This window comes from Etheostoma cragini, chromosome 3, assembly GCF_013103735.1.
Source record: "Etheostoma cragini isolate CJK2018 chromosome 3, CSU_Ecrag_1.0, whole genome shotgun sequence".
In the NCBI taxonomy this organism is placed as follows: domain Eukaryota; kingdom Metazoa; phylum Chordata; class Actinopteri; order Perciformes; family Percidae; genus Etheostoma; species Etheostoma cragini.
The window spans coordinates 27,461,953-27,474,555 of record NC_048409.1 but is presented as its reverse complement, the minus strand read 5'-3'; the positions used below and the strand labels follow the sequence as shown (position 1 = coordinate 27,474,555).

The following is a 12,603-nucleotide window of genomic DNA, read 5'->3' as shown; positions in this document are numbered from 1 at the left end:
CCCCCCCGTCTCACTTTAAGAGTAGTGCTGCGTGGGTTTGATTCATGTGTCTGGTCTGCCAGTCTGTCGACCTTTGACTTGTTTCTCCAGGCTGTTTATCTGTATTTTTCCTTTTTTCAAGTACACTCACGTAAACACATAACGAGAGAGCGAGAGCACGCGAGAGAGAGAGAGAGAGCGTGCAGGGTGATGTTGAAATTGAGAAATGAGGAATTGAAAATAGAAAATGCTTGTCTAGCTGACATATTTAAATAGCCAGCAATGTCACATCTCAACCGCACAACACAGTCTAAAACACTGCAGTTGTCTACCCTTCCTCCTATCAGCCACAGCCTATCAGGACACCGGAGACACTAAGGAGGAAGAGAGGGAGAAGAACGGGAGAATGAGAGGGACAAATGAACACACAGGCCTCTCTCTACTCCCACGTCAGAGTGCCTCTTGTGAATAACCCTCTGTCTGTGTGTGTGTGTGTGTGTGTGTGTGTGTGTGTGTGTGTGTGTGTGTGTGTGTGTGTGTGTGTGTCCCCTCTGAATGAAACCAGGCTAGACTGACTAGACTAGGCTTCAAGGTACAAGTTCTCTTCATTTAAACTACTGGCATGGTTCTCTTCAGCAAGGAACTGGTCAATCAAAGCAGGTCCACTTGGACAAAACACTCATCATCCGTGGTGTTCCTTTGAAGGTTCCTTTTTAGAAAAGGTTGGCAATGTAGCTACGTTGTGTCTGGTTCTGGTATGACTAAACAGGTTCTGGAAATTCACACACGCACTACAACCCTGAACTTATTTAGCCATTACCTGGAGAAGCTCCACGTCAGAACGCAATGTCTGAATAAGTTGGACCGGACATTAGATAGCCATTACCCTGACAGCTTTCTAGTGTAAAGTCCAAGGAATGTTCAATTGAGCCAACGTGAGGAGAGCAGGTCACTGTCCAGAGAATTCACAGCGAGCAAGTCAACGTGTTGATGACGTTTCTATCATGCGGCCGGCACAAAGCCGCAAGAAAACAGACATCAAGGGTGAAAAGAAGAGTTATTTACACAATGACGGCAATGTATATGTCTGAAGTATAGCTGTTAAGCCTATTTTATTATATTTTTAAAATCTACACAGTTGCTGTTTAAGTAGGTACTGTGTGTGAAGACAACAACCTTTGAAGGACCCTACGCCTTAGCCTGACGTGCACCTGTCAAAAAATGTAACTACACGTTGCAGCGACGCACATTGCTTGGCCGGGGCTTGGTACCGCTGCATATACCCCAACTCATTTTCTGGTTCTCTTCCTCTATAAACGACATGGAATGAGGTAACTTTTCCTGCTACAGATGGTCAGAAAGCACAGTGGAGACACTTTGTTTCTCTCACTAGGACTCTAGAGTCTCTACTCGCTCCAAAGCTAAATCGCCGTCACTCTCTCACTTTGCCCTCGCTCTACCACAAACTCCCCACACAGACACAGCTCTACGCACACACCAGCACACAGGTATAAACCATCGGGCCGCTTACATAGGCGGAGCGTCCGCAGAAGCATAAAACAGCCTTAACTGTAGAGATGACCAGATTTGGGAACTCCTATCAGTAAGGGCTCATAATGAAATCGCCAGACACATTCAAGTAACAGCAAGAGACTCTGTTGTTTATGACCAAATCATGAAACGGGCTACTTCTCTACTTCTGCCTGAGACATTTCAGACATGTGTATCTAAACCCAGATAAGAGGGAATTTCTACAGTCTATGAGCACCTTCTGTACATTTTGATTTCCTCACTTAAGGATAAAGGCAAACAGTCATGACCCAAACTGTCAGTTTCCTGCCGAATGTTTAGGGGCACTCTAATGAGCAACATTACTCAAGGACTCGCCTTCTTGCTTTTTTATTGTCGCTGGGGAACATTTGAATAGATTTTTGACCTGGATTCTCCCTTTGTTGCCTGTTGCTGGGAGAGCAGCCCTTTTACATTATCCCAATAAAACACCCACCATAAGAACACCCCCACACCGGATACCTCCATTCCTTTAATGTACAGCAGTAATAAGAGCTCCCAGGCTGGTCGATAAGAGGAGCTGAACCGTTAATGAAGAGTAGCTGGAGATTAATTCAGACCTCATTTAGCTGGCTGTTTGACCCAGATCACAAGAAGCCTTGACTCAGCTTTAATAAGGAAAATGAAATATAGTTTAAGTAAGTTTGCTGAGCAAGATATAGTAAGGTGAGGGTGAGAGCACACAAACAAAAGACCAAGGCAGGGCATCATACTTCTCTTCTTCTGCTGTTCTATTTACTGTTGCTTTGAAGATGAGCTTGTGTGGAAACCTTCTGCTTTGGCTCTGTCCGCCCTCTTGTCCCTTTATTGTCTAATTATTCACTTTACACACTGGCACAATAACAACAATGCATACAGCAGCAACAAGATGATTACGCACAGACACCCACACAGGGACAATATGCTGCATACAATAGCAATGCCGATAATGGCATTACACGTCCATACAAAGGCAGAGCAGAGATTGTGTTGAGCTGTGAGTCCATCGGCCCGTTAACATAAATGTACACACACACACTTACACACAAACACACACACACACACACACACACTTCTTTTTGGTTCTGCTCTATATCTTGTCTTTCTCAGGGTCCTTGCTCCTGTGCCAAGGCCTCAATAACAGCACCCCCACCCCTCCCAACCATTCCTTTTGTTTGCCTGTCTGGAATTCAGCTCCTGGCTGAGGGGGCCTGAGCAAGGGACAAAAACACACTTCCCAGCATTAGATGCTGGCCCAAACATTGTCCCGCATGCACACACATACGCTTTACTTTTGTGCACATACACAACATTGGATGGCGGCCCACAAAATCCTCCTGTTCTCAAAGTAGCACCGGCCTTTTGATGGGGCCCTCCATAGTCTGGCAGATTATCCAACAACACACACGGCAAAGAAAAGTGCATAGTAAAGAATGTTGTCTATTACAGCTGTAAAAGTTTTAAGAAATGAAACAGGACAACAGCATATTTTAAGTAAGGTATTCCCAAAAAGATTAAATTGCAATTCAGTAAACAAACAAAAAAAAAGTTCTAATGCACTTTCTATTGTCAGGTGCGTTCAGGTGTGAATAGGACAATCTGACATCAGGATTTCCAACGCTGCTTATAAAGACCATTGCAAATGGATTTTTATACTCTTGTTTAAGACAACGAACACCCAAAGGCAGAATGTAAACAAGAAACCATTTACAGAGAGTGCAGCTTTACAATTTGGAAAATTGCTCAGCATTGGCAGACATACAGGCCTGCATGATTCGGGGAAAAATATTAATCAAAATTCTTTAGCTTAGAATTGATATGACGATTCTCTGCCACACTTTTTTTCTCACAAAGTGTAATGTGTATTGCAAACTTGAACCATGACAAATTCACACAAATTGGCAGTACCAAACATATTTTTTCTTGGCACCTATAGCTCATTGCACATCACCACAAGCCTGTAACTATAAAGGCTTCAAAAAAGAAAAGGGAGAACATTGCAGCGCTTTAAAACCTATTTTTAAAGCCTGTTTAAAACTGACAGAAGAAAGTAGTAGCGTTTGTGATGCAGTCAGCACGTAAAATTAAATAAGAATCAAAGTCATTAAAAGAAATTAAATCATGAACAGGGTGAATGGAGATTGCGATTTTATAACGATTAATCGTGCAGGCCTACACACGTGGACTCGACTGAATGCTCTTTAGTAGGTTCGGCCAAAAACAGAAGCCAATACTTGGTTTTCCAATCTACCTACACTTAATTAACGTGTTTACAAGTACCGTTTACAATTTTGGCAAATTTAGTTTTGAATGATTTTGATGAAACCTGTGACGAAGACTCTACTTCATGATTTGATCAAGCGTGTGGTGTATATTACATTACATCAACAACAGATTGCGTGGGTGAAGCAGGGAGTTTGTACAGTGGCACTTTGGCAGTACTGGCTGTACAATAGAAATAGGAGGAAAAAAAAATCAAAACACTAAAACCTCACAGTTCCTACATCACTGAAATGGTTTTAGGAGCCACAGTGTAGTGAGTGATTAGAACAGGGGAGGGGAGAGGGCGAGAGAAATTGAGTTTAAAATGACATTACAGAGAAGAAGATGGTAGAATATAGACTGACGTGTAACAGAGTTTGAAGAGAAAGAGAGCAAAGAATTAGAGTGGACTGAAGCTGCTGTGCTTCTATTTCAACCCAACTGTGAATACTATATAACACATTTTGGAAAAAAGAGAGAGGCCGTGAGAGAGAGAGGACAAACAAAGAGAGAGACAGTGTCACCTGGCAGCATGCAGCATGTTCTATACAACACATATTCAGCAATAACGCTGACAGGACACAACTGGCAGTGCTGCGCTATGTAGTACTAGACCGCTATCACTCTGCCACACACACGCACACACACACACAACCATAACAGATATATTAATAGATTTAGACTTCTCTTTATTAATCCTTTTGGGATGACTCCCGCAAGGAACTGGAAACTCTAATACTCTTCAAAATGTGTAGACTGCAGAGACACAAAGTTTATTTGAAAAGTCACTGACCCCAACTCTCTTGACTGGAGAATAAAAGTTTGATTAGAATTACAAAACCAAAAACTAAAAGGAATGAGATTTCACCAGCAGAATATGAGAAATTACACCCAATAACCCAACTCTGTCTTATCAATAGAGTCAAAACCCAGCCTAAACTGGTTAGATAATCAGCTGAGTATTCATCAATAGGCTAGCTGTGATGCAGTATTGATCATGATGATGCAACGGAGAGTATTATTTGTTTTAGTGAAGGTGTTGATAAAGAACAATAATGATCAGACAAGGCCACAGTTTGGTCATCGGAGTGGCCGCTGAACAAAGAGTGACTTGTGGGAACTGTGGGAACAGAACCCATTACACAACACACACACACACACACACAAGGTTGAAACTATCTCTAAATGACAAAAAAACATTACGGGGCAAGGTTGAGGCTGGGGGTGTGGCCTTGACCGACTGCCACTTTGCTTATTTGAAAGCCATGATGTCTCTCTTTTTCTCATGGGTGGGCCGAATTATCTGGGCGGGCAAAGCAGAGAAAGGGGAGGTAACTTGCTCCTTATGACCTCATAAGGAGCAAGATTCCAGTTCGGCCCATCTGAGCTTTTCTCAAAGGCAGAGCAGGATACCCGGGGCTCAGTTTACACCTATTGCCATTTCTAGCAACTGGGGATCACAGGCAGGCTGGGGAAACGCATATGTTTAAAAAAAAAAAAAAATTCATGCCATGAGACCTTTAACTGTTGTAGTCAGTTCTAAACATTTGCAGGTAACAGCTTCTTCATACGCAAGTATGTTAGGCTTTTATCATTGTAAACTGTAAACCTATCTTGATTATGGAATGTTGGTTTTTAAAATCAAAAAAGAAAAACTGTAGATCTGAAGAGAAGACTATTGTATTTTGAAGAGCTACTTTTACTATTTTCCAACATTTTATAGGCAAAACAATTAATCAATTGAAAGAAATAATTACCACATTAATCAATAGTGGTAATTAAGGTTAGATGCTGCAAGACTAAACACACTGGTGCCAATATTGTTTTTGTTTTTTTAATGATCAATCATAAATGTTTTAGAAGTTAACCTGCATCCATAGCATGAAATATACCAACATGGAGTCAAAATCTTAATACCTGTCTAATGAAACGTTTATTACAGACAGCCGACAAATGTTTCATTATTACAAGTAATATTCCACCAACAAATCCAGATGAGAAAACACCACAACTGCTTAAAAACATAATGCAGCCCTGAGGCTTTGTTTCTCAATCAATGCTGTTTCATTAGATCACTCTCAATTAACACATGCATGTCACACACACATACACATACGCACAAATAGCGGCAACAGGCCAAGTCCAGACAGGAGAGAACCTAATCTCATTAGAGCTATGAGTGCAACACATGTAGCTAGTTAATACTTGGCCCTAGACAAGCATCCAGTGACGTACATTAGCCCAAGTATTTAACCTAGTTAGTTCCAGTGGACTGTGTGGACAAATGTTGGTTATGTCATGCTGACACAAAGCAGAACTCCAAGCTTCACCGGCTTATTGAAATGTCTCCAGGAAACTATATTAATTGTACAAAAGAAACCAAATCCCCCATAAAACTGGACAGACACGCTTTTTAATCACACAGCAGTGCAACAGCTTAAGTTGAAAAGAGGCATTTTCTCTGTACACAAGCAGGTCTGTTGTCTCAACATATAACAAATTCAACCAGTAACAGCTTCAGTAACACTGTGGAATAACAACCAAAAGGTCAACAGTCAGACAACTGCTGCACACAAGGGTCATCTGAGAGATACATATCCATGTACACATATATACAGTCCACTGCAAAAGTCTAAGGCAGGTGCAAAAAAAGGCTATAAACTAAGAATGCTTTAGAAACTATAAATAATGATTGTATATTTTTATCAATTTACAATATGCAAAGTGAGCCTACAGAAGATAAATCTAAATCACAATTGCATTAATATTTAGTGGTACTACCCTTTGCCTTCAAACCAGCATCAATTCTTATAGGTCGGGTAACGTTGAGGATCGTAGATGCAGTCGTCAGACAAGGAAACTAAGTGCAGCAGATGAAAAACACATCAAATTTATTTCCCTTCAAAACCGGTAGATGTCCAGCAGTAACATCACGTCAGACCCGGCAGAAACCAGTATATAAGTGTCCTTCCCGTCCAGATCCAGCACTACCACATTTTTTGATTACTATTAGTATTAGTCCTTTTGGTGCCTTATTCCCCTTTAGTCTGGTAAATTTACCTAAGTGTAAAGACGGCTAAAAGCAAAGGGGGGGTGGGCAACACCGGTAACGCTAACGGAGATGTAATGCTGCGAATGGCCGCTGTTCTGACTCGGGTGCCTGGGTCTGTTGCCCAACGGTTTAGTAAACTGCCGTTAGAGTCCTTAGCATGGAGTTAAGTGCTGACCAGGCTGGCTGGCTGGCGCACCACTGAATAACAGAGAGCTAACAACTGTTTAGCTAACAGCTATTTTGGCCAACTGCTATCTAAGACAGCATGTTAGGTAATAACTTTAAAAGCCAGCCGAAGAACCAAAAACATCTGTGAGCGTGTTTTATGATTCTCTCATTGATTCATCTTTACACACAAAGTCTACATGCAACTTACCTTCTGTAGGCTGGTTGGGTTGAGTTGTGTTTTATCAATGATCTTTATTGCAACCTAAGGGGAAATATTAGAAAAATAAATGAACAAAAACAATCTAACAAAGAAGACATATTTGACACACAATCCAATACTAAAAGATTCTGAAAGGTAGTATTAATTCCTGGGCTATTGCACTGGAATGCCTTTAAGGTTTACATTTTTTCTGCTTGAGTTTATTTACGGTATGTTGAAGCAACTACTACAGCATGTTTAATTTTAGTATCAACTCATCAGCTGATAATTTTCTCGATTAATCAATTGGTTTGCAAAAGGTCAGAAAATTCAAAAAGATGCCTGTTAAAAAATTCCCATAACCCAAGCTGATTTCTCATTTGTCATGATTTGTCCAATCAACAAACCAACATATTACATTTACTAGAAATTAAGACAAAGAGCAGCAGCAAATCTTCACAACTGAGACGCTGGAATAAGGACAAGGTTGACTCTTTTTATTATTAAACTAACAACAAATTACACACGCATGCACTAAATGGAAAGATGTCAGAGTGAGGGGGGGGGCTGCCCATGGAAATGTGCCCCGAGCAGGCGGGGGTTCGGTGCCTTGCTCAAGAGCACATTGGCAGTGCCCAGGAGATGAAGTGTCCCCTCTCCAGCTACCAGTCCACCACCATATTTTGGTCCATATGTGGACTTGACTCAGCGACTCTCTGGTTCCCAACTCTTTAAGGACCGAGCTACTGCCACTCCCTATGGACCGAGCTACTGCCACTCCCTACGGACTGAGCTACTGCCACTCCCTACGGACTGAGCTACTGCCACTCCCTACGGACTGAGCTACTGCCACTCCCTACGGACCGAGCTACTTCGGCCATGATGATAGTGTGAAAAATTCCATCGCTACATTGTTAGCCTGTTCCTGAATAGGCGTATGTGTGCTGTGCCGTGAAGCAATTTGTTACATCGCGAGATCTGAGTCCGGCGCCTCGCCGGCCGAAAGCTGCAAGGGTGGTTTTTCTGCTAGCTGCTAGGGGGGAGCGACACAACCACCATAAAACAAAACAAAAAAAGCCATAAAACCATTCCAATGACACTGAAGCTGTTCAGTTAAGGTAAATTAAGCTAAAAAAACTGCATAGCAAATCAAATCACGCTATAGAGAGGATAAACAGTGTTTTACAACATGTAAAGAACACAGACGCTGAAATCCACTAAACAAACCAACAAAGCTTCATAAGAGGCTTAACAACATGTGGTGACCCGGTCAAAGACTGTGTCAAACCACCGCAATACAGTTTCTAGTGTGTCTGATGGAGTTATTAACACAACTAACGTAGGTCAGGTTCACGAGAAGACTACACTGCGTTAAAACACGGCCATATAGCCACAAAAGAGAAAACATGGATATCTCTCTTCAAAGAGTTTGACTATGCTGTGGGACTAGACAGGTTTGGCTGGCTGTAAAAGCTAACAAAAGGTGCTCTGATCTTGATAGAAAAGCCCTTTTCAAAACTATCTGTGGGCACCTGGTTTTTTTCTGGCTCCCAAACCCCGGTTGTTACCAGTTTCTTCAGCCTCATCAATCCCAGCATGCATGGCTTTACTTTTTGCAGTACTCCTATCTTCCCCATTCTTTAAAACTCACCTCTCTGCCAGTCAGTATGTGTCGGGCCAGCTTGACCTTGGCAAAGTTTCCCTTGCCGATGGTTTTGAGGAGCCGGTAGTTTCCGATGTGTGGCTGCTCATCGGAACACAAGGCGATGGAGTTACGACATCGGGCACCAAGCGAGCGGCTCGACCAGCCAGTACCCTTCTCCGAGCGGCTGCCCGACAGGGAGGTATGCTGAGGAGAGAGAGAGAGAGAAAAATAGAGAGTGGTCAACCACCATTGTCCCATTGCGTTTAATTACATGTAATATGTTCCTTCATACTGTTCTACAAGTCGTTTACAAGAAAAGTAAGAAAACCTGAGAACTGCTAGACAAATTGTTTAATTATAAGTAAGGCTGGGTATCATTCAAAAATGTTCCATACCATAGAAAGCCAACCAGCAGCATTATTAGATCTTGGTAGACGCATGCTGCATGCTTATTGGTTCACAGCCACTGATGAGATTTACTCGTAAGGTATTGAAATTTGGTATCGAATGATGAGTTCAGTGCCTAAAAGGTATTGAAGTAAGTATGTATGAAGAAAATGGACTATAAGGGTAGTAATTATGTAAAAATTTAACAATATAACAAATATTAACAATCTTATCCTTATCCTGTCTGAATTCTAAAGAAATAAAAGCTTTGCTTTCAAGACTGACTGAGGCTTTGAAAAACTGTTATACAGTATTTGTTGCATTCTGTAATCTGTTTAAGAGTCAGTAGGGGTTAACATATTTATAAAAAGGACAAATGAGTGAAAGAGAGCTATGCCTTCTAGAGTCTCTCCTTCCACCTAGTCCCTTGGTCTCTGGTCCTGTATGTGACTACTGCCTGGTACCAGCCACCCAAAAGTTAAAAGAGAGAGTAACAAGGCTACCTATGAATCTCATCTGACCCCTCTTAGTCTGCATTCCTCACATTCTTGTGTGGCTGCGAGGCCAGTGGTGTTAAACATGTGTTGCTGTGTCTGACACAAGGTGACATCGGCACATGATCTACCCGGAACGGCCAACGCTCTGCCGATAAACATGTTTGCAGTTTGTTTGTGAATTACTGTCTCCTTACAACAGCACGGTAATAGTGGTAAATCAGGGATGTCAAATTAGATATGAGAAAACTAAAACATTACACGCTTGGCACTAAATCTCATACTTTACTCTCTGCTAGACCAATCATGTGACCACTGAAAACTGAAAAGGTTGTAGCTTTCAGAGATGCAGTAGTAAGAGTGAGTGGGAAATAGGGGCATTGAAATGAATCACTGCGGGACTTGGACGATTGAGCTTTGATGCAGCGACAGACCATTAGCAAGATTGACAACTGATGTATGTATAGTATGCTTGTTTGTTTTTGCCTTTTATCTGTTGTCTTCTGTCACTCTGACACTTTTCAGACTTTTTTTAAGAGCAGATACAATAAAAAGGCAAGTTCATATATATCTGACAGCTTGAATTTGCTGGGGAAAACCATGTGTAGCAATATACAGTATAATAATAGTGACGCATCATGATGCATCGTGAAATCAAATTGTTGACAGAATAATCGTAATCGAACCATGAGACCAGTAGGACCCCATGATTTCTGTGATGTGGAAAACACGGACGGAATCACGGAATCTACAAATGACAACGGAATTTGCCTAGCCCTACCCCTACTGGGAAAATATCATAAAAATACTTGATATAATTAGACAAGATTTCCTACAGTCAAGTTATATTATGTAACACTGTTGAATATAACAAACTAGGCTACTTAATTACAAAATGTGCTTATGAAATAGTATAAAAATACTGTAAGTAGTTTTCTAAATAACTCGTGACCTAATTATTCTGTAAATTTATTATACAAAATGTCACATACATTATCTATGTACTGTTACATAAATAATGAATACAAATGAACTCAATGTAAGTGCACCAACATGATGAATTGATAAAGATTGCCACTGGCATGTTTCTGATGTTTGATGTTTCTGACATTTCAAAAGCACATTGGCCTTTGAGTCCCCATAAAGACACATGTGTGATTAAATGTATGTATTCAATTATATAATAAAATGACGGGTTACTATTTTTCCCCAACCCTTCACAGACATTCAGCCTGACCCTACTGATTCTTTAATGTCAGCTGAGGTCTGACCTCTTGCTGCGTAAACATCAAACTGTAATCCCTCCATCTGCTCTCTTCTGACATCCTACGGAAACAAACTGGCTTGAATTTTTCATCTGCAGCGGCGATGGCATGAGGAACAAGGAAACAAAAGAAGAACAGGAAGCATCTGAGGCTCACAGTCCCACTTCAGTTCCCATCAGGCCTCATTAATACCACAAACACAAGCACATTTTATATGAAGTGTAAACAATGTTACTTTAAATGTTTGTTTTTAACTGTCGGTTGCAAACTTTCACCCACTTTTAAAAGATAAAACTGAGAAATTACAGCGCCGTGGCAGTGGAATTTATATAGAAAAGACAGTTGTGTCAAGTTTTCACCATTTAACTCCGCAGTAGGAGAGATTCTGGCTGCTTCTCAGCAAAGCAGACATGAACAATAAACTTCACACCAGTTTAACTGCTACTGCATTGGCAATATTTTTTGCCTAGTAAAAATGGCAAAATGGTTAGAGAAAATATATTAAAAATAAGTCTGAGCTGCATTGCTGCGAAGAAAGGTAGATGCACAAGAGAAACTGTGTAACTTTTGACAAGCCATCAGCACAATGCCTCTATTTGTCCACACTATTTGAGAACTACACACTCTTTCACACACACACTTAGATCAGAAGTCAGATAAAACCACATCACCTTGAAATGCACCCAATGTGGTAAACACAGCGGGGAGATCACAAGATCTAATGCTTTTCCAGCACACCCATGGAGAAGTGCACAGGCTCAGGATGACATAATATAAATGCCATGCATGCTTCTTATATGAAAACTCACAGAGCAATGAAAAAAAGAGAAAAGCAAGGTAAATATTTCTATATAACTCATGTGTAGTACGCCAATCCGGCCATTTTGAATGGATCGGTAGGGGCTAAAATAAAGTAGATCAAATTGTGATTCTTTTTTTTCCCATCAAATTACAATTTCAGCTCCTGACAATCCCAAAAACAATGTAATTGACAAAAACAATAATTTTGCACATTGCGTTTTGCATGTAACCTCCTAGTTTGTCTTGTGTTCTGAGGGGGAATTCAGAAAGTTTAACGGGAAAAGCATTAAAAGGAAATAGTCACAGTTCAAGGTGTTTTCACCGTTTTTATGTTCAACGAATGCATCATCTTCTGAAAACCAATAAGCAATCATCTCAAATAACTGATATCAATATTGCCCAACATTTTTGTGATTGTGATTGGTTTTCCAAATTTCAAATTTCCAAATCCCATTTAATTGAGCAGCCCAACCTTGTTGCAGCACTCTGCTCTCTTTATCGACAGGCGGTCTCATAGCATTTCGCTCCTTATATGAGTAAAGATGAGGGTGTGGGAAAGTGAAAAATTCAGCATGGCATCAAAGTGAATATATTTGGAAAGAGGAGAAGAAGGGAAAAGTGTCAATCTCATATACTATGCATCCAAAAGCTGCCAATACCTACAGACACACACAACACGTTACGAATACTGCTCATTGCTTAGTATTTGTTTTAGCACATTGCCTGCTACAGTTTGTGAACTGTGTTGTTGATTCTACAACTGTAACATAAATCAGTATGCCAGAAAAATAAATCTACTTCAT

General features: G+C 40.8%; 1 protein-coding gene across 2 annotated transcripts in view; it reads right to left on the bottom strand.

Annotated features, from left to right (window-relative positions):
* Positions 1-12,603, bottom strand: part of mark4 (microtubule affinity regulating kinase 4) — a 54,308-nt gene that overhangs the window by 25,803 nt on the left and 15,902 nt on the right. For both annotated transcript variants that reach the window (XM_034866986.1, XM_034866987.1), the window contains exons 2-3: positions 8,860-9,057; positions 7,218-7,271 (exon numbers count right to left, since the gene is read on the bottom strand). In XM_034866986.1, coding sequence (XP_034722877.1) covers positions 7,218-7,271; positions 8,860-9,057 — 252 coding nt within the window. The remainder of the gene's footprint in view (positions 1-7,217; positions 7,272-8,859; positions 9,058-12,603) is intronic.